Source organism: Pseudonaja textilis, chromosome 1 (genome assembly GCF_049901715.1).
Source record: "Pseudonaja textilis isolate UNSWEBS1 chromosome 1, rPseTex1.2, whole genome shotgun sequence".
NCBI lineage: Eukaryota > Metazoa > Chordata > Lepidosauria > Squamata > Elapidae > Pseudonaja > Pseudonaja textilis.
In genome coordinates, this window is record NC_141990.1 from 125719364 (window position 1) to 125743016 (window position 23653).

The following is a 23653-nucleotide window of genomic DNA, read 5'->3' on the forward strand; positions in this document are numbered from 1 at the left end:
GTTAGTAACTTTGCTTTTCCTATGAAAATCAAAGGCAGCCATGAAATATTAACATAATTGAAGGTCAATTTAAGGCAATTTTGAATAGTTACTTGTTTCTTGTTAAGTAAGTTGGGCTCCCATCTGAAATAAGCATGGTACAGGTAGTTCTCTTGTTACAGAGATTGGGATTGCCACTGCTAAGCAAATGTGGTCGTAAAGCATAACCACATCACTTAGCCATGACAATCCTAGGAATGAAGGTTGCTATTGTAAACCCAAGATATTCAGGTTGTTAACCAGAGAACAGGGTTCCAAGTAAGAAGCATGGGGGTGCCATGTGGGGGGGGGGTGTGCTTCAGTGGGGGTGGGGATAGCCTGAAACCCCTAGCATAGGCTATGCATGAACTAAAGGCTGTGGGAAGCAGGAGAGGCTGGGGTGGTGGACTTATCAGAACATCAGATATTTTCAGTAATAACCAAGCCATCTCAATCTTCTTTAATATTATATAGTAAAATGATAAAAAAATACCCTAGAGAAATTCATGTTAATTCTTTATGACTGATTAGCTGATTAGCATCTTCATGGTAATTGACACAATGAGAAGTGCTCTTAAATCTATTAGAGTTCTCGGGCTGCTGAAAAATCAACATTTTAATCTCAACCCTTTTGAACACTTCATAAATAATGCGGACAAATCAAAAATTAAGTCTGAAAAAAATCATACTAAAGAAGTAAGGGAGAGAAAATGGCTGTGGAAGTAAATGGAAACGGTAACTTTCCACTTGGATAAAAATATACCCTGATATTTTTCAATTTGCAAAGAAAAGGATAATTTGGATATTTCAATTCTAATAACACTGGAATTGTCAAGAAATGCTTCCTGTTGGTTTTCAGCAGACATTTGTGTTGGTTTGCCATTCTTTGAAGAATGGAAATATTGCCAGATTGTATTTGCCAAACAGCAGTGCCAGTGGAAATTTACAATTCTCAGCCATGTAATTTCAAAGCACTACTCAGCAGTTACAAATTAGATCTGATTAGATAGTTTCCTGTTATATACCGCAGGTGTTATTCTTTTTAGTAATGTTAAAATTTATAAGCAATTATTGCTGTTTTCAATTAGCACTGTATTTTTATCAGTATTTTTATTTCTCATTTCATTATTAGATATTGTATTTTTAGTATTTCACAGTCATTTAGCTCCATCTTTTACTCTCTCTCTCTCTCTCGTACATAAACAAATTTACTGAAAATAACATGCTTGATGAGATGGGCTCTAATCCATGAAAATATATGCCATTACAAAGCTCATTTTGTTCAGATTTCAAATAAGTAGAGATAATTGCCCTGAATTTGAATGTTATTCTTTTGAGTGAATTGTACAGAAAAGATGTTTTCTGGTATTCCAAATCAAGAGGAACAGTCCATTTACAGAAGAAGTCTTCTCATTACGTGCCCGTGCAAAGCACTCCTTTGTAACTGCTATATTTTGCACAAAGTTTCTCAACACAGATCAAATAGCCCCAAATCTCTTTTTTGTCTGACAACCACTGAAGGACAGAAGATATTTCAGCAGCTGGAAAAGCTAGTGGAACTGCCCCTTGATGCTCCAAGTGATGATAAAGCTCTTCATAAAGGAAAATTAAATCAGTTATATATCTTAATGTGGGAGGGAATGTCATCCCCGGTGCTTTACACTCTTCCAGTTAGCACTTTCTTAAAGTTGCGCTAGATTCAGGCTTTGCTGAAAAAAAAAAAGTCACTGAATCATTAATGTTATATAGCAGTACATACAGTGGAACCTCTGGTCACCAACGTTTCTGACCACGATCAAATTGGGTTCTGACCAAAAAATGTACAACATTTTTGAATCAGGTCGTGATTCAAAAATTGGATGGCAATCAAATAAGGCTGCGGCCTATTCTCTTTCCATGCTGATTTCCCCTTTCACACCATTTTTTTTTTGTGGGGGGGGGTGTAGGTGCATATGCAGTCAGTCTCACTTTTGGTCATGACCAAATTGGGTTGGAAGTTATGGAACAAATTACAGTTGTGACCGGAAGTTCCACTGTGTGTGAACATAAAACCAGTGTACAGTGCATGATAATTATGCCATGGGAAATTGAGATTATATCTGCTATTTTTGCTCATTCAGTTTCCGTGAGAACTAAGGTGTAGATCCATATGAAGTGCAGCAATGAGATGGTTCAATCTTATGTCTGCAATTCAAGATTTTCTTATACTGTACAAACATTTTTTCATGGAACAGCAATTTGTGATATTGTGATATCAATCTTTTACAGCTTCACCCATTTATGTATTGACTGGATTAATAAGTTGTATGTCACCAAGGGGTTTTGCTTTGTTTTGTTTTCTGAATTCTTTGTAAGATTGTTTATTGAAAAATAGAAGACATTGGTGTTTCTCAACATTGGCAACTTTCTGATGTATGGAATTCCCAGAATTTCCCAGTCAACATGCTGGGAGTTGAAGTCCACATATCAGAAAGTTGCCAACTTGAGTAACAGTAGAAAACAGTGTTTAGTTAAGGGTCAAGTGACAAGAGATCTGATTTAATCAGTAAATTACATCAACTGAAGTGTTTTGCTCTCAGCTGGCATATTCTGGAGATCATTAAAAACAACACTTCAATCTTTTGTGAGAAGGGCATGCCTTTACTCCTGACAACTGCCTGGATAAGATCCTGCAGTTTTCTTGGCAAGATTTCAGAAATGATTTGCTGTGGTTTACCATGGATTAGGGATGAGTAATATGTTGACCCAAGGCTGCCCAGCTGGCTTTGTGCCCCAGGCAGGACTAGAACTTCCACTTCAGCAAACTGTTTTAGGGATATATTTTTATCCAGTGTCTGAAGTCTGAATAAAAATTGAAGTTATACCCTAACAACACAGAACTCCTATTTATGTCCAGAAACTATGTGGTTCTGTATCTGCTCTAATTTTAACTCTGGAGTGGGATTTTCCCAAAAGAACAAAAGCATAATTTCCAAGTCATAATGGAATCACAGCTATTGCTGCATTTGCCAGTTGTGGCCAGCAAATACCTTTGCCAACCTTGGGTAGTGTACTAGTTGCAGCCCTATCCCGAGTGGGAGATTCTGGCAACTATAACTCACACCCTTATCATCCTAAAGCAGGGGTTAGCAACTATGGTCCTTTATGACCTGTGGACTTCAACTCCCACAATTCCGGAGCCAGCCATGTTGGCTCAGGAATTCTAGGAGTTGAAGTCCACAGGTCATAAAGGGGCCTTAGTTGCCCACCCTGTCCTAAACTATATTATTACTTGTATAGTGTTCCATATCCATAGATTTGAAGCCTCGCATTCCCATTGGTCCGTTTAGACCGTTACCTGATTGGACAGCTTGGACAGTTCTGATTGGCTCACTAAGAGTCTGCCGCGATTGGCTAAAACCAAGCGCAGCAGACTTGAAGCGGACTTGAAGGCGTCATTGGCCGCCTAGCCGCGGCGAGCTCTATAAAAGAGCCGCCGCGGCTGCTATTGTTTCTAAGCTTGTTCTAGCCAGTAAATAAAGAGCTGTTGTTACTGAGCCGAAGTCTCTTGTCTTAATGAACCCGACCTTCCGAACTTAACATATAGCTTAAATCTCTTTGATATTTACCTGCCCTTTAGAACTGTTTATGAAAGAATCTTAATTCTTCTGGGTAATAACCTTGCATCTCTTTGAAAAAATATAAATTGTTTTCCTTTTCTCCATTTTCCTTTTCCACCCTAAGCATTTAGCATTTTTCAATACATCCTTACAGGACTTTTCATGTTAACAAGTTCATTTGTTTGTTTATTAGATTACAAGTGTTCTGCCTCCAAACATTTTGAGTGGCTTACAATTTCAGCATCAAAGAATACATTTTTTAAAAATGAACACTCAGAGCCCCTTAACAAGCCAAAAACAAATTGCCAGATATTCCACAAGCAATTTCACCTAATCCCAGACCCCCTTAACAAGCCAAAAACAAATCGCCAGATATTCTACAAGCAATTTCACCTAATCCCAGACCTGAGAACAGACTTACTATTTGAAGGGCAGGCTTTCTCCCCCACCCCTCTCTTGGGGGCTGTTGTTCCAGAGGGCAGGTTCATGGCTCTCGGAGGATTTTCATGATCTGAAAAAAAAATGATTCTATTAACGGAGGCTCAGATGAATTGATGTATATTTGTAGCCCTATCACACTGCTAATTCATGTTCAGTTTGTGGTCAACAATTTATGACTGTATTGCCCAGTAAAATAACTTGGGAGCTAACCATGTTGTTTTTTGAAGTCTTGGGCTTCTCCCTGTAAACTTGGCCCAGAAAGAAGAATATTTTTATGAATGTCTGACTGAAGGTTAACTTTGAAGAAGTCTTCCATTGGCCAGCAAATAATCCAAACCTGGTTTGACACAGAGAAAGCTTTATCTTATTGTCGGTTTTCAGGGTCATAGTGAAGTAACGATAAAGTAATGGCTTTGAAGTCCATGCAGAATGCCGTTTAAATTCTATCAATGATTTTCCCCTTTATATAGAAATAGAGAAAGGCGGCTGCGGTGATCCTGGAGTTCCATCTTATGGGAAGAGGACTGGGAATAGTTTCCTTCATGGAGATTCTCTTACTTTTGAATGTCAGGCAGCATTTGAACTTGTGGGAGAGAGAATGATCACATGTCAGCAGAACAATCAGTGGTCTGGCAATAAACCCAGTTGTGTCTGTAAGTTCTCATCTGTTTTCTTATCACTGTATTGATCTCTGCCTGTAATTTACAGTCATTTGCAGCGAAGCTTGGAATATCCCCTTCACTTGGAATGCCGGCTTGTGGGATATACTCATTTACTCTACTGTTTTATTATTCATGTTCTTTTCTCCTTTTACAAATAGAGTTTGCTTTAATTAAAATATCTTCTTAAATAAAATATGTGAGAATAAACTTGCCCTATAAATAGGAGAGGAAAAAATAATAATTTGGTTTGCAATGTAATTAAATCTTGCCCACACTGTGTTGTATTTCAAACCACAATCCAATTATGTAGAGTTATTTGAATGTATTTCAGTTGTGTCATATTGTTTTACATTAAAAAAAAAACCTTTACATATTAAACTTAATACACAAATGATCATCCTTACCTATAAGACATACATCAAAAAGTTTACTGAGAATGGGTTATATTCCATAATGGCTTTATTTTAAATTTAATGAAGTTGCATACATTATTGATTGAGAAATCACATTGCATAATACAGACCATTAGATAAAATTTGGGTTGACTGTTTTTGATAATCAATTTTTTGTTATTTACATTAACTTTGAGTGCTATTAGATGGTAACTTGTGCTTTCTCATAGAGAACTGAATTATCAGTTGCTATTGTTCTTGATTACCATGTTCAATAATAGTTGTAGCATGACTACAACTATTGCACTTATATTTTAAATGTATTGAGTGTCCCAGATTATTAAGAATTTTTCTTATGCTATTTGAGATATAGTTCATCACTTGCCCTCAGATCCTAAGAACAATGTAGCTATTTTGTCACAAGAAAAATGACATTAGCTTCTTCCCTCAGCCAGTGAACAAGCATTTTTTCGTACAAAGAAAATGTTAACATATAGAGGTAGTCCTTGACTTATAACTTTTGCAAATGTGCAGGGGTCTTGCACGCATGCACAGAGACATGTGGCATGCACGGGGGGTTGTGCATGCATGCGCAGGTGGCGTGGGGCCCCCTCACGCACATTGCCTTCTGGATGCTGGCACACAAGTGCGTGTGCACAAGCACAAGTGCAATTTTCAGCACAGGAGCCTAAAAAGGTTAGCCACCACTACCCTAAACCATGATGGTGGTTTTTGGTTGTTGTTCTTTTGTTTGATGACTGACCTGAAACCACGTTATAAAGCCAGGGAGCTGAAAACTGGAGACTAGTTCTTCAGTGTCTAGTCTCACTTCCCCTTTATTTACTTATTTATTAAATTTATATGCCACGCATCTTCCCAATGGGGCAAGGGAATTGACTGTTGGCTAGCTAATACCAACTCTTCTATTTCTTAGATTTCTAAATATATCTTTGAGACTCCTTTACATAATGATAAGTTGTGCTATAGACAGCTTTGCCTTTTCATCATGTGGATTGTTGATATTTGTTTCTTGTGTTTTTCCTTTTACAGTCTCATGTTTCTTCAACTTCACAACACCTTCAGGAATTATTCTTTCACCAAACTACCCCGAAGAATATGGAAACAACATGAATTGTGTATGGCTGATTATTTCTGAACCAGGAAGCAGGATACATCTTATTTTTAATGACTTTGATGTAGAGCCTCAGTTTGATTATTTGACAGTGAAAGATGATGGGTTTTCTGATCTACCAGCTCTTGGTACTTTTTCAGGCAATGATGTGCCTTCTCAAATTGCTAGCAATGGACACATAGTACGCCTTGAATTTCAATCAGATCATTCAACTACTGGAAGGGGATTCAATATAACATATACTAGTAAGTACTCCTTTTATTTTTCAAACTAAATAAGCTAGGCTTCATAGAACTAAAGTAAGTACTTCTAAGACTTAATTTTGGAGACCTAATATAAGTTCTTCACAGAGTATGAAGTCAATAGGAATTGATATTCCTTGAGGCTAGCTGAATCATGCCAGTCGTTTTGAATTTATATCGCTCATCATGTGTTAATTTAGTACTGTATTTCCGTTTAGATACTTTCCCCCTTATATTTTTTGTTGTTAATGAAAATATCTACAGAATTAGCAGGACAGTAATCTTCAGAAATGTAACGGTGTGTTCATTTAATTTATTTCTAGTAAGCATAGATAATTGTGTACGATTTATGTGGTGGAGATGGCTAGAACATTTATTCATTCATTCATTCATTCATTCCCATTGTCAGAACAATTAATACTTCTTTTTACTTCTCCAAATTTTAGTAAATGTCAGTTTTCTCTCAGTGCAACTAACAGCTTTAATCTGGTTCAGATTTATCACATTTTATCATTGTCAGTATCAAATGTCTCAGAATTGTCATTATAGTTGAACTGTCATATCAAACAGGAAAAACCAGTGATAAATTGGTAATAGAAATTACGTAGATTGAGCTTGTATGAATATATTATAATATTGCTCCATCTGTTAATTGGAATTTGCCCATGTTTTTTCTTGTAAAATTTAGCATTTGGTCAAAATGAGTGCCATGATCCAGGAATCCCAATCAATGGAAGACGCTTTGGAGATAGATTCCTTCTGGGAAGTTCAGTTTCTTTTCATTGTGATGATGGCTTTGTGAAAACTCAGGGCTCAGAGTCTATAACTTGTGTACTGCAAGATGGAAATGTTGTATGGAGTTCAACTGTCCCACGTTGTGAAGGTAAGGCTTTCATATATCTTCAATTATGAATCTGAAAATGTTTACACTGTGTTCATTAGTTTTAATTATCCTACACCTGGTAATTTTCCATTTGGTACCCTTGATACTTGACATTTTGGGCTATTTTTGAAAATTCAGGAAGATACTAAAATGGAAGTATGTATTACTATATATTTGTATAATGTCAGTATTTCATAATGTATAACATGCAACAGTGGTCTAATTGTTTCCAGGTCTAGTTCAAAGTGGTTCTATCAATGAAATTAATGTTTTGTGATAAAAGTACTGGAAGGTAGGCCTTTTCCAGTATGTTGCTACCTGAATTGTTAGTACATCATAGGATCTTTTCCAAGTGCCCCCATAATCTAAGATGTGATGGATCCAGGGGTGGGATTCTACCATTTCGCACCTATTCGTTAGAACTGGTTATTAACATTCTAAGCAGTTTGGAGAACCGGTTGTTAGAAAAAAAATACTGGCCTAATCCTGTAAGGAAGGCAGGAAGGAAACATTCTGGTGTTGCTTACAGAAACTGCCTCTCCATTAACCCTTATTACATTCTTGGCAGGACGAGACTTCCTGTCTCAGGAACTTCTCTGGAGTTTTTTTCCCCTCCTTTGCTGGTACTTTGCTTGTGTGGAGTGACCATTCAAAGTTACAATGACACTGAAAAAAGTGACTTATGACCCATTTTTCACACTTACAACTGTTGCAGCATCCCCACAGTCATGAGAGGCCAGGCGAGGAGATGCATGCCTCAATATGAGTGATATTTAGTTGGCCACACCCAGCCAATAACATGACCACCAAGCCATGTCCACCCTATCACATGACCACCAAACCACATCCACCACCTAAGCCATGCCCACAGAACCGGTTGTTAAAAATTTTGAATCCCACCCCTTGATGGATCACTACTCAGAGGATGGACTTTAGTAGTTGCCCCCAACTCTAACTTCAAAATACAGTACATTTTCAGGAACTCTACTAATATTTTCTATTTTCTTGAACAATTTTAATTTCTTAGTGCTTGAGGTTATTGCAATTCTAAATTTAATCTCTCTATTCACTATTTATTTATTATGATGATTATTTTGCTTTTGCTATCTTCCATTGTTTTTAATATGTTAATTTAAACTTTTGCTTTTAATTGGTTAAATACAATAATTTTGTTCCTTTTTATGGCATATCAATTCGAGGACTAATAACTACAGAGAGATGAGTCAGTCTTAAAATAAATGCATATAAATATTTGTTCGGATTTATCAATTTTTTACTGCACTATTTTCATTTGAGCTGTGTCTGATGAGCTATTTTATAATTCACCCTTATTCCTGATTTTTAAATCTGCTCTATTAAATAAATAAAGAGATTAAAAACACAGAGCCTGAGTCAGTTTTCAGAGGTAGCTGTGATCATCCATCCTTCTCCACATGCAAAAGTAGCTCAGTGAGAAAGATTCTTTTATTGAAAACCCAGAGAATTTCCTATAAATAGAAATGATTGAACAGGTTTAGAAGGATTGTTTATGGAAATACTTTCAAATCACACAAAATACTCTTTCACGTTTAATTCTACCATTTTTGCTTCCCAAGATTTGATTTCATCGAAGAATAGTTCTTAAATGTAATGGCTTAACTTGGTTGGAAGAACTCTCTCTTTCTTTTTTATGACAGACATTTGCCCCTCTTCTGGCAATTGGAAACTCAATTTCAAAATCCCATTCCCTCTAGATAGCTGGAAGACAATTTAGTATGATTATGCTTGACTGGCTGAAAGAAAGGTCTGAATGAAACTAGAACATAGGCATTTCTCCACTTTAGTTCCTAGTGAAAGGGGGAAAAAATAAGATGGAGAAGGTACACAATGGAATCTGTAATTCCATTTTCTCAATTTTCTTCCAATGTCCAAAGTTGCATTCTAGGAGTGTTGTAATTTGTTTACAGCAATTATTACAATGTCAAAAGGCTCTTCATTTGGTGTATTCTATTAAATCCATTTTAAAATAAATTTGTCCTTATTTTAAATCTCATAAAGTCTGAGGGCTGAATTCATTGTTGTTGGATGAATTCATTGTTGTTGGATGAATGCAAAGCCAATTAACAATAATGAAGAGTGTGACCAAAGGGGACTATGTATTAGGTTAATACCTAATCAAGTAAAATGTATGGTATGTAAATTAATATTCTGAAAAGCAAATGAAAGAATGAATATAATTATCTTGCCTCTTGTAGCCCTCAGATGCTTCTAACTACAGGTAGTCCTTGACTTACAACCTTTCATTTAGTGACCATTCAACCTTATAACACCCCCCGCAAAAAAAAAGTGACTTAGGGCCACTTTTCACATTTATGACTGTTGCAGGATCCCCATGGTGATGGGATCAAAATTCAGATGCTTGGCAATCAGCCTGTATTTATAACAGCTGCAATATCCCAGGTTCATATGGTTACCTTTTGGGACCTTCTGACAAGCAATGGGAAAGCCAGATTCACTTTAACAACCGTGTTACAAGCTTAACAACTTCAGGGATTCACTTAAGACCTTTGGTCAGAAAGATTGTAAAATGGGTAAAACTCACTTAACTGTCTCACTTGGCAGCAGAAATTTTGAGGCTTCCTTGTGGTTCTAAATCAAGGACTACCTGTAATCCGGGGTGGGGGGAACATGAAAGTTTTAATAAGAAACAAATATTCAGAGTTATGGATGTTTTTTCTGCCAGTGATATTTTAAATTCTCAGGCTTGAAAATATGTTACTGAGGCATTTGAGGAAAGCACAATTTAAAAGATAAATAATTCAATTGCAATATATTTCTGAGAATCAAATGATTATTCTTTAAAAAAAAAACTTTTTCATAAATGTAAATGTTGTAGAATAATTCAAGGGTTCTTCTGTTCTGGTAGTACCACAATAGAACACATTCATTCCCAGTATAAATAGCACTGGCTGAACTTACATTGGCCATATATAAGCATACTAGACTGATGCAAATTTAAAATAAAAATGAATTCAATATTGTTTGAAATCTGTTCATTTATTACTGCTAATATATGGGTGTCCATTGACACATCCTGAACTGTGATGTATAAGTGTATGAATTAAGTTCTTAATATACTTAATATCATTATACATACTAATGATAATATAGAAAGTGGCATGAAATGTGATTGTGTGTGTGTGTGTGTGTGTGTGTGTATTTAAAAAAAACATAAACTAATGCTATAACAGGATGCAACAAAAATGAGGAACAGTGAGGAACTGAATTTAATGGCAGGTTGGCTGCATATATAAGATAATCACATTTAATATTTGATTATCTTTCACATTTAGTATTTGATTTGATTGAGAAGAAGAGAACAGGAGGATAGATTGAAAGACTTGGTGTGGTTGACTCAAAATCATTCTGTTGTCACCCTAAGCAGGAATTTCACTGTTATAACAGCAAAACAGCAAAATTTTCATTAGTCATATTTATTTTATTTTATTTATCAAATATTTAAAACTGCCCAATGCAGGCAAATGTACTGAGATTCAACATGATCTTGAGGCAGGCTTGATTAGGGCATAGCAAATTCACAGTGGGCGATAAGGAGCACCAGTGTAAGATTGAAGAAAAGCAGTGAGTAAAATGTATTCCGTTGATAACAAAGGTTGTTTTTCAAGGAGGCACTGAATTCTATTCTGCATTTATTGTTTGTGACAAACTAAGACGATTAGACAGGACAGAGCCGAAGAATTATTTGTCATCGGAATTGCAGCCTGTTTTAAAATTCACCCACAGAACACTTGAATTTAATATGAATACATTTTAGCATAATTGACGCCTCAATTTAGCTGTTGTCGTTATTATTATTTGTTTTTCAGCACCCTGTGGTGGCCACCTGACCGCATCTAATGGCATTATTTTGCCACCAGGATGGCCAGGGTACTACAAAGATTCATTAAATTGCGAATGGGTCATTGAAGGCAAGAAAGGGCACTCCATTAAGATCACCTTTGATAAGTGAGTAAAAAAAATACTAGAAAATGCTTTGTTGTTGATGTTTCTTCAGCTCTATAGAGGGTCTACAATGTAGATGATTACCGGTATCTATAAATTGATGTAAATTAAAAAAAATTACTTACAAGAAGACTGGAAAAAATAGAAATATGGATTGTTCCAACTGATAGTTTCCAAACAATCAATCATAAGAAGAATTTTCATCAAGGGTCAAGTGCAGAATAGTGAAGAAGAAGTTTGCATCTCCTCTCTTCCTTATTCAAGGGATTGGTGGGGATCATAAATCAGTTAGACAAAGTGACTGTAGCCATGCCCTTCTCTTTATAGTTTACCAGACCAAAGCAGGAGAATCATTAGTCACTCAAAACTGGTCAACACACCCAAAGATAGGTAGGAAGTGATAAATGAAAGACAAGTGAGCAATACAAAATATACATTTAGACAGTTTATTGATTATGAGTTCTGGGAGTTGGAGTCCACAGGATGTGAAGGGACCATAGTTGCCCCTATCCTTCAAGTAGAAGCTGTTTGGAACAGAGTTCAAAGAATTAAGTTACAGTTTTGCTAATGGAAGGTATGCAAAAAATACATGGTGAATGATAAACTATAAGAGGAAAAGTCATGTACAATAATGATTGGTTAAAAAACTTAAATTGATAAGAAAGATATTGTATACTATTAAGGAAGAAGAAAAGGTTGCAAAGAATGTACTTAGTCAAAGAAAACAAAAATCATTAGAACTGAAAGAGAAACAAAATGAATAGACATATTGATGGAATGGAAAAAAAGTATTAAGGAGGAATCTCCAGCAGAGGGTATAGAATTAAAAAAAGGGGAGGAGGGAGAGAGAGAGAAAAAAATGGAATTAACCAGATGGGGTTAATATCCCCCATTTCTATAACTTTAGTTTAAATAATATTAACAAATGAAACATGAAATAATCCTTGGGATGAGATCTTTTGTCATACAGAACAGACAGCAATATAGCAGTTCCTGGTCATACCACTCCATTAGCTATGCTCATCTGGGTGAGATGCATATTGTTGTGGGAACAGACTTAAAAGATAAATCCTTTGGATGTGTATATTGATAGATGGTATCCAAGTTTTTTTATAGCAATTTTTCGCATTGTTTCTGTATTTTACTTTTTTGAATATTTTGCATGCTTTTTGTCAAAGACTACCTAAACAAGTAAAAATTCTGGTTTTCTTTAAACATGAACTGTTTCCTGAATGTTCAACTGTGTAGGTACAGTAGTGAGTAACACCCTTACTGAAACTATCAGTAACCACACTAATCAGATCCATTGTAAGTTTTTTGCTCGAAATAAGTTGTCTTGTGGAGAAGCTAAACCATAGAATACATAGAATCCACCCAAAGGAAACACCATCAGGAGAGGTCCTTCAAGATACACAGGGTGGTCTTTGAGTTATGATCACAATTGAATTCAGAACTTTGGTTGCTAAGCAAGGCAGTTATTAAGTGTCTAATTTTATGACCTTTTTTGCCATGGCTGTTAAGCAAATCACTGAAGTAAATCATGAGGTCGTTAAGTGAACTGGCTTCCCTCATTGACTCTGTTTGTCATAAGTCAGCTGGGAAGGTCACAAATGGTGATCACGTGACCCGAGGATGTTGCAACCATCGTAAATGCATGTTGCTTGACAAGTGCCCAAATTTTGATCACATGATTGTGGGGATGCTGTGATGGTTGTAAGCATAAAGAATGGTTGTAAGTCACTTTTTTTTTTAGTGGTGTTATAACTTCAAACAGTCACTAAATCGAATATGACCTGTATATTGTTAATCTGTGAATTTGTAGTTTGACAGAATTTTGGTTGGAAATTTGAAGAGGTAGGGATGAGTACAATTTTAGAAGTGTGGTTCATATTTTTGTTTCTGTTCAGCAAGTCACTAAGAAATATTTGAACATGAGAAAGTTTATTGTAGATTTCTGGACTTAGAGAAGGCATATGAAAATGGGGGTGCATCTGAATTATGGAAAATGTTGTGCCAATAAAAAAATGAAGGTGGTTTGGTATAGCATGTTACGGAAATAAACATTCATGAGAATAAATGGATTGCTTAGCAAATTGTTCAACAGTGAGCAGAGAGTAAACAAAACATATGCATTTCCCTTGGTTCTGAATGTTGCTATGGATAAATGCATAAGTAATGATTGTAATGTTGTTGGCTGATGATGTGCACATGGACTTTTGTATGCAGATCATTCCATTCTGTTAGTAGATCATCCAAATGGTTCGCAGCAAAGGTCAGATTGCCTAGTGCAATGGAGCAGGATTCCAAGAATTGATTTATCAGAGACCAAGGTAGTGGTGAAAAAAATTTGCAAACACTACATAGACGTTCCCCAAAGCCAGTAGGCAAATTTGTATGCCTTAGTAGATTATTTACTAAAGGTGTCAAAAGGAATGAAAAAGAAAAGCTCAAGACATCCAAAATATAGCAGGTTGTTCCTGGTCCCTTATGAAGAATGAATGTTTGTCCAGAGAAGTGAAAATGGCTATGTATAACAACATTTCTGTGCGCTCTTTATTATACGGAAAGGAAAGTTCATAATCCAGGTCAAACAGGAGCACTTTAGAAACACAGGACCTTTTGCCGCTATCTTTACCTGAAATCAAACAAATCAATCCCATGATAGATTTCTGGGATGTGTCACTCCTTTAACAGCACAAACCCTTTCTTCATCTCTGAAGCCAAAAGGTTAAGAATCTTGCACAGCAAGACTGCTATGTTTCTGCCTGGATGCTTTCAAGGATGCTTTGTAAACAGGAGGGGGAAAGGCTTGAACAGACAAACAGCAGCAAAGGGCTTCTATTTTTCTAGTAGGAAAAGCTGTCAGATGAATCTACAATATTTAGAGACAATTGGATGGTGTTACATGTAAGTCTAAAGTTTAGACCAGCCACATGATGGAACTGGATGTATTTGATGCAATAATAATAATAATAATAATAATAATAATAATAATAATAATAATAATAATAATAATATTTAAAAATGCTCATTCCAAAGGTATGGAAAACTTGACTGGAATAAAAGAGGTTGGTTCTCTTAGTATCAAATTGGAAACTGACATTTTGTGTAACTCTGGAAAACTCAGAGTGCCACTTCACTCATTTTTCTATTTTTACTTTTTACTTTGATTAATTTCACCATAAGGTTAATAATTTATTGTTCAACAAATACTAAATCTCTACAAAATGTATACAAGTGTAGACAAAGATTTAAGAATCCTTTGCATTGAACTCTCAGTTATGTGGAAATGGCAATATCTTATGTCTTTCATACGCACTTTTTTAGAAAGCTGTTGTATAATGTTATATATTAACTACAATATTGGTCAGTCTAAGCCAACGTTTCTCAATATTGGCAATTTTTAAACAAAGTTTTTATTTTTTACAACAAACATACAAACAAAACATAAAAACATAAAACCCTCTTTCAATTATATACATACAGTGTGTCAGTTTGTTACAAACTTTTGTGCTATCCTTTTTTTTACCATTACTCACAAGTTATATAAATTCTCACCTTATTAGTCTAGCTTGTGCTTATATAATATCAATTATTAAACATCCATTTGACTAAACTATTTTTCCATCATTTTATACCAGATATCCTAATTTTCATTATGATTTAATCTTATACATTCATCCAATGGTTATATATTTTGTATTGTATTCTATATCAATCTATTAACTTTTATTGTAAGGCTTACTAATCTATTTCTTTACCATGTCTTTTTATCTAACCATTGATAAAATAAATCCCATATATAAAATGGTTTATCCTCTTGTTCTCTAATTTCAAATGTAAATTTACTCATTTCGGCACAGTCCATGATTTTCTTAATAATTTCCGGCTGCGTAGGTATTTTTCCAATTCTTAGCAAATACAATTCTAGCCACTGTTAAAACATTTACAATCAAATATTTCAATTCTTTACAATAAATTTCCAGTACAATTCCCAATAAAAATATCTCAGGTTTAAAGTCTATGTGTTGTTTTGTCATTTTTTCCAACCATGTGTGGATTATACTCCAATATATTTTTGCATCCGAGCATGTCCACCACATATGATAATATGAACCAGGTATCTGATGACATTTCCAACATTTATCCGATTTATTCTTGAACATCCTCGCAATTCTCGTCGGGGGTAAGTGCCTCCTGTAAAACATCTTATACAAATTTTCTTTATATGCAGTTGACATTGTCATTTTATAATTTTGAGACCACATTTTTTGCCATTTATCTAAGTCAATCCCATATCCAAAATTTTCCCCCCATGCAATCATTGTTTCTTTTACTTGTTCTTCCTCTAATTTAAACTCTAGCAAATGTCCATAAAGTTTTTTGATTACTTTTTCATCAGTACCTGTCAAAATTTTATCTAAATTGGTCAATTTATCATAGATACCTTCTGTTTTAACATCTTTATCAAATCTAGATCGTATTTGCAAATATGAAAACCTATTCATTTTTACACCTTGTTCTTCCAACGCTTGCATAGATTTAAGTTCATCCTCATTCAATATCTCACCATATCTAACTGTTTGTTCCTTTTTATATATTATTGGGTAGGAAAAAGCTTCAATAGTAGATAACCATAGTGGAATTTTTAAATAATATTGCTTTTTTATCTTCTCCCAGTTTAGAAACAATGTTTCTCGAATATAATGTCTTCTAAAATACCCCTGCGTTTTAGTTCCCTTATACCAGAGGAAGGCACCCTAACAGCAGGTCATGTCCTTCTAAATTCAAAAGTGTAGTATTCCTTAGTGTTATCCACTCCTTTACCCACATCAGATTCGTCGCTTGGTAGTATAATTCCCAATTGGGCAAAGCAAATCCTCCTCTTATTCTTGCATCTTGTAGCAATTTAAGTTTTATTCTCGCTTTCTTCCCCTGCCAAATGTATTTTAGCACTATTTTGTTTAAATCTTCAAAAAATTCTTTCCCTAATCTGATTGGAATTCTCTGGAATAAGTATAAGATTCTGGGCAATACATTCATCTTAATTGCAGATATTCTCCCAATCAGTGATAATTGTAAATTTTCCCATTTTATCAAGTCTGTGGCAATCTGTTTAAGTTTAAGATAATTATCCTCCTTAACTGTGCTATAACATCTTGGTGTTATGTGTATCCCTAAATACTTTAACCTTATTTGTGACATAGATCCCCCAAACTTCCTCCAATTCTTTCCTTCGTCTTACTAACATGTTCTTTGCTAAAATCTTTGTTTTATCTTTATTTATTTTCAAACCTGCTACTCTCCCATACTCTTCTATCTTTTTTATCAGTTTAGGTGCTGATTCCAATGACCATGTTTTGGGTATTCTCTTCTTTGTCATAGCTTCATTCATAATTTCTAATAAGTGAAGATTCAATGTTTCCTGGAATGTCTTATAAAATTCCACTGGCAAACCGTCTGGACCTGGTGCTTTCCCAATGTTTTGCTTTTTTAAAGCTTCTGTTAATTCCATCATTGTTATATTACTTTCTAACATTGTTTCAATATCTTTGGGCATCTGAGGCAAATTTGCTTCCTGTAAGTATTGTTGAATTCGTTCTTCCTGAACATTCTCTTGATGGTAGAGTTTTCCATAGTAATCCTGAATAATTTTTTTCTTCTCTGCATTTCCATAGCATACATGTCCTTGTTCATTTATCAATTGATTTATCCTTCTCGAGTCTCTTTCCTTTCTCAATTTATATGCTAACCATCTGCCTGGTTTGTTTGCATCTTAAAAATAGTTCTGCTTAGCAGAATTTTTAATTTTTTGTGCTATTTCTTTTTTTTCCCATTAGCCCCATTTTATGTTTAGTTATGTCCATTTTAATTTTAATGTCCCTTTTTTGTGGAAATGTCTGTAGTTCTTTTTCCAATTTCTTATAGTCATCTTCCAATATTTTAAAAGTTTTTGTTCTGTTTTATATTTCTTTTCCTTGTATTATTATCAAGCCTCTTGTATAAGCCTTCATCGTGTCCCAGAGGTTCTGTAATGATGTATCTTCTTTTGTGTTTTCTTTAAAGAAAAAAGTCAATTCTCTCTCAATTTTCTGTTTAAAGTCTTTTTTCTTTAATATTATATTATTTAAAGTCCATCTAGATCTCCTTTTTTATCCAATATTGGCAATTTTATACAGAGCTCATTTCCCAGAATGTGGCTAGGTAATTCTGGGAATTACCTAGATTTTAAAGTTGCTAAGGCTCAAAACAACTAGCTTAGCCCTAGTCCATTGCTAATAACTACTTGTTTGTTGCTCTTCTAAGTCTGTCTTTATAGATGGACTGATTATCCCAACGTGATGATGATTGAACATTGGAGCTTACAGATACTAATTGTGAGCTTTCCTAAGTTGGATTTTACAAATAGAAAATATGAGTTCTACTACTGAATTATTATCCCTATATTTCATATATTGTATATTAACTCAGACAAGTGGTTTATTCATTTGAATGTTATGTTTCATGTTTCTGAGTTTCATGAGATCATAAATGGCCTTTGGTCCCTTCAAACGCCCAGCCCATCCTGCTTCCATGGATATAGTTTTCTAAATATGGTGGATTGTGTATTTTCCTGTACAATATGATATCATTATAAAACCTAAGGAAGATATGAAGACAAAATCAATTGTGTAACTTCTACTTCTCATCAGAAATATTATTGCTGGAGATCCAAAAACATGCCCTGAATTGTGTTTATGATTATTCTGATTTATTTATTTATTTACACTTGTATGCTACCTATTTTGCAAATTCTACTGAACAAACTTATTTTTGTTGTTACAGATTCCAAACAGAAGTAAATTATGATACATTGGAAGTCAGAGATGGACCAAGTGGTTCATCACCATTAATAGGGGAATATCATGGTACCCAAGCACCACAGTTTCTTATTAGTACTAGCAATTTTATGTATCTGTTATTCACCACGGACAACAGCCGTTCTAGTGTTGGTTTCTTAATTCACTATGAGAGTAAGTCTCACCTTTTTCCTCAATTAATTAAATGTATTAGGAGAATGGGCCATAAATACAAAATGTATCCATTGGTTTGATGTATTATTTTTACTATTTGTTAGCCACTGTATAGAATGGGATATACAGTGTGATGCAAATGTTTTAGATAAATAAAACATAAAGGTTTGTACCAATATAACACTTTGTTTATATTAGGGTTTCAGTGTAATTGAGCAGTGGTCCTCTGTCCATCTTTATGAATAGAGTGAGAAATCTTCATTTGCAACAGCTGCCTTCAGTGTTATTTATGTTCAAACCACTCAGAAACTGTATGTATGTAACCGATACACTGAAATTGCTTTTTTACTTTCTGATTTACAATAATAATTCTGATATCTAGAAAATCATATAGTAGTAGCACCACCAGAAGTTTTATTTTTCATACACACTATAACCTGAAGGTAGCAGATGGTCATGATTAGATAATTAGCTTCACCTTACAGGGTCAAAATCTTCAAGCAAATTTACCAAATAAAGGGGGTTCTTTCTGCAAATATACATCTGATATAGGGATTGGTAACAGAGGGAAATAGAGGTTGTTCAGAGCAGTGAAAACTGCACTGTTGTACATAAATATCAGGGAGTAGGAAGATGCATTGGATAATTTGACTAGCAGATTGCTGCAAAAATCCAGAAATGAAATGATTAGGACACAAATCAGCTCATTTGCTGCCTCTCTTTAAGGAATTGATGGATCCTAGGAACATTCATGAAATCAGAGTTGCAAGTGTTGGTTGTTTTACCAATGAAACTCCCTCATTGATTTGGATTAATATGGAGGAGGCCCACCCTGGAAATAGGGGGGTGAAAAATCTCCCCCAGCTAATGAAGGAAGATCCCCCAAAACCCAACTTCCTGCTTTCCATTTCCAGTACTTTGTGCCTATATTTGTGTGTTAAAAAGAACCTCAACACAAAGTCCCCTAAGTGCATTCCAAAACCTCTCCAGATTCATTGGAGTTGAACCATTTTAGCCTTTTCTCTATCCCTGCAGAGGTTTATATGTGATGCCAGTATGAGACAGATCGTGGAATCATTTGTCTATGAGAACAGAGCCTCAAGGGACACCTCTGTCTTCAGATCATCAGCCCTAACTGAATAGAAACTAAATTCTGTCTGCTGCTCTGTGTGTAGGGCCACATGCCAGCTGGGTTGTTATGAAGGACATGGCATTTCAAACTGCTCCTAGTGGAACAATCGCATTGAAATCCCCTAGGATAAGAAGCCAAGGATAATCAGTTGAGATCTCTCTAGCTAGTTCAGGAAAAGAAACTATTATGCAGCAGAGAGGGATATATACTTATTATTCCCTATTCTATCTTGGGTGGTCAGCTGCAGCAGCATGTGTTCAGAATTGACATGCTGCTGTAGGAAGACTTAGAATAACTTTATTGTCACTTTGAATGTACACTAATCGGCATGCATTAAAATGAAATTTCATTGCATACAGCTCTCAAAGAGTCTCCACCTCCAATATACACTACATAAACATGACTAAATAAATAAATACAAAAATTATGCATATACCTTCATAAATTATATGACACGGAGAAACAACACAGTTTAGCTCAGATGTTTACATGTACATGGCGAGAAAAATGAATCTTGCGAGTTTACCAGATGGATGGCATAGGGAACAAAGCTGTTACAGAATCTAGTAGTCCTGCTAGAAAAACTTTGAAACCTCGTCCCAGAGGGGAGCAACAGAAATAGACCGTAAAGTGTGTGTGTGTGTGTGGTCTCTAACAATATTTGAGCTCTAAGCTCAAATATTATAGGAAGCTTGCTTCCCTTTATTCAGGATATAAAGGGAAGCAAGCTTCCTATAATCTTCTTGGCTGTCCTTACCACTCTCTATAACGACTTTCTATCAGAGGCACTGCTGCCACCAAACCAAACAGGGATGCAGTTTGTTAAAACGCTCTTAATCGTGCCTCTGTAAAAAGTGGCTAGGACAGAAGGAGAAAGAATCATACCTAAATTAATATATAGTGTGCCCACCACTTCTCAAAACCTACTCCAGTAATCTATAGAATAGCCTAATGACTGAAGCTAAGATAGGTGAATGCTTTCTGTTCTATGTGGCAGATTTTTTTGAGATATAGTATGTCAGCATTTTAAGCTAAGGATAAATTACAGGTCATAGATGCTTTACAGTACACCAACTAGTCTGGCATTTCTAGTAGTATATGGGAATGACCTTGGAAGATGAGGAAAGAGATACTGCTTAAGGAATTGTCAGATAAGAGAGGACATAGCATGTAGCTGCATGTTGGGCAGAGAAAGAGGCTCATAAGGAACCCATCCTAAATTCTCAGACTTTAAAGAGAAGGTGGTGGATTTGTACTTTCATACACGCAAGCTTTTGCTATCAGGTCATGTTTCCTTTCTGGTTTATTTGGGAAGGGTAATATATTAGAAAGCAAAATTTGCAGGTTGGAGGGTCCATCTCCACTCTCATCTTGACTTTTTTGATTAAACTGCAACTTAAAAGATTAGAAAACCAACACTTAGACTGACCAACTTCACCCTGCAACTATCACATTGCAGCCTCTCACAGTGTTGCGGAGTAAAATGTCATTGGGTTTTCTACAAATCAAATCTGCTTTTCCCCAAAATAAGATCAATCAATCAGTATAGAGTGGAAGAGACCTTGGAGGTCAACTAGTCCAACCCCCTGTTCAAGGAGGAGACCCAATACAATTTGAGACAAGTGGCTGTCCAGCCTCTTCTTAAATACCTCCAGTGATGAAGCACTGAAGGCAAGCTGATCCACTGGTTAATTGTCTTACTGTTAGGAAAAGACAAAAAGATAAAAGCCAAGTGAGAGGATAATTTAAAGAAATAAAACAGGAAAATTGAATGTCACTTGTTAGATATATTTTTGATATTCATTTAATCATTTACTCCCTTAATCAGTATTGGAGGATTTTTTATCCTGTTTTAAAGTAACGATTATGGAAATAACAGTAACAAAAATATTTGGGATTTTTTTAAAAATCTAATTTTGCTTGAAATTGTTTTCTGTATCCTGACCAGGTGTCACACTGGAATCCGACTCTTGCCTTGACCCAGGAATTCCAGTAAATGGCCATCGTCTTGGGAATAATTTCAGTATCCGATCCACAGTAACATTTAGCTGTGATCCAGGGTATACTCTGAGTGATGACGAGCCACTTGTGTGTGAAAGGAACCATCAGTGGAATCATGCATTGCCTAGCTGTGATGGTAAACAACTAAAGATACTATCAAAATAAGGACAGTATCACAATTCCATCTTTTCATGTTTTATGCATTAACAAAGTACAGAAAAATAGAATTATTCGGGTTATTTGTTTTTGAAACTCATTTTGTGTACATAAGAACCTCTGCCTTACCTGTTCCCATTGATGTATGGCTTCCTGGGAAGCATAAAAGCAAAATAATGTATAATTTTATGCTGTAATTATGGTAGCAGTTATTTACTTACTTTATCTTTTCTCAGCCACATCTCCCAAACTGACTGATAAAACAAGCATAATAAAGCAAAATATGTTTTATAATAATGCATATTACTATACTACACTATACTACACTATACTATACTATACTATACTATACTATACTATACTATACTATACTATTAACATATAATTACATATTAATAAAACCAATATAATTAATTTATACCAGAACATCTAAATATCTTAGTAAGACTTAGTTCAGCAAAAAGCTTTGGTGAATAAATGACATTTTGCAACTTAAAAAAAAGATAGCAGTACTTAAAAGACTCTAGATAAGAGATATTTCATAACTATACAGCTCCTTTTGAAAAATCATTGTCAATCAACTTTAAAGGAACAAGTTTGGGCTCATGAATTTTCAGGAGGTTGTGAATCAATTGATACAAAACAAGCAAAAGCAGGTTTGGAAGGGTTTATTGTTGTGTTGCAAGTTTCTTAAAAGTACCTGGAGCTAATTAGCCAGATCAACTTCCTTTTCAGAATGTTAGTTGAGGTGTATACATTTCAAAGGGAGGACAAAGTTTTCAGCACAGACCAACATTTTTCAGAATGCTGAACCGTATTGTATGGAAGTGTCCTTTAGAAAACTTTAATGACATATTGAGAAGGACTGATAGAATTACGTGCTTTGTTCTATGTCTATAGGGCTATAGAATATTATAGCTGTTCTGAAAATCATGTTGTAATTGATCTAAATATATAGTCAGTTACTGCCATGTGTGTGTGTGTATGTGTGTAATGGGATAGCTTTTCTTAGTTATGTTGAACCCTTTCTTGTACCATCTAGCTTAGAATGCAATCAATATTTAGAATAAATAGAGAGGCAGTGACATATTTCAAATACAGTCTGGCTTATTTATTGTCCAGTACTGTTTAGATAAAGGGTTGCTGTGGATTGGAGGCAGTGAGAAGGTAGGAAAGAGAGAGAAGTGGTTATATACACAACCCTTTAATTTCAGGTTGAAAATGACCTGTTAATCATTCTGTAAAGACAATAGCCACATGATAGCCTTTCTGTCTTACTCCTCCCAAAGGCAAGGTGAGTTAGCTTCTTTCCTCTTTCTCATCCAAAATGGATATTTTGCATCTTCTCCTAATATAAGCCTTGTTGCATATTACATGGGGTTTACTTTGATAGCAACTAGCACACAGGCTGAAATCTCTCAAGTTTCTGTAGGCTACTATCAGTTGCTGCAAGCATACCTTGCTTTTTGGTCACTTCTGATTGCCTTCCGTGCTATTTTGGTTTGTGGCTGCACTGGAAATATAATGATGCAGACATTTTTAGAAAAGCAGTAGACCTGGATCCTTCTGAACTGACCTACCTGTCAAAGCTGTTCTAAACTAGCATGCTGTCTAGGAATCTTTTTGCATCCTTCTCAAAAAACCTGCATTTTGAATGTAGACTTTTTTTGCAATGTTCTCATTGGACTAGTGAGTTCAAATATGTCAGGGTAGCAGCATTCAGTAAATATACTAGATAAATATTAAAGCATAAAGATATAGGGAAAATGTTAAATTATAGCTGTTGTCAAACTACATATCATTTATTTTGCAAAGTTGAGCAATTATTATGATAAATAATCCTTCACAAGATTTTTATTGGGCCATAGCCTATTTTACTTCTTTTAATCTCCACAGAGATTCAGTTTTGATAAAAATAATAACACAGCTGTGTTGTTCCTTGAAAACCAAGGATGAGAAAAGAATCCAGCATGCCTTTCA

General features: G+C 35.2%; 1 protein-coding gene across 1 annotated transcript in view; it reads left to right on the forward strand.

Annotated features, from left to right (window-relative positions):
- CSMD1 (CUB and Sushi multiple domains 1) overlaps window positions 1-23653 on the forward strand; it is a 1143868-nt gene that overhangs the window by 903180 nt on the left and 217035 nt on the right. Inside the window, exons 13-18 of the mRNA XM_087916392.1 lie at window positions 4529-4711; window positions 6163-6489; window positions 7175-7369; window positions 11236-11374; window positions 18197-18384; window positions 21465-21653. Of these exons, the coding sequence (XP_087772518.1) occupies window positions 4529-4711; window positions 6163-6489; window positions 7175-7369; window positions 11236-11374; window positions 18197-18384; window positions 21465-21653 (1221 nt within the window). The remainder of the gene's footprint in view (window positions 1-4528; window positions 4712-6162; window positions 6490-7174; window positions 7370-11235; window positions 11375-18196; window positions 18385-21464; window positions 21654-23653) is intronic.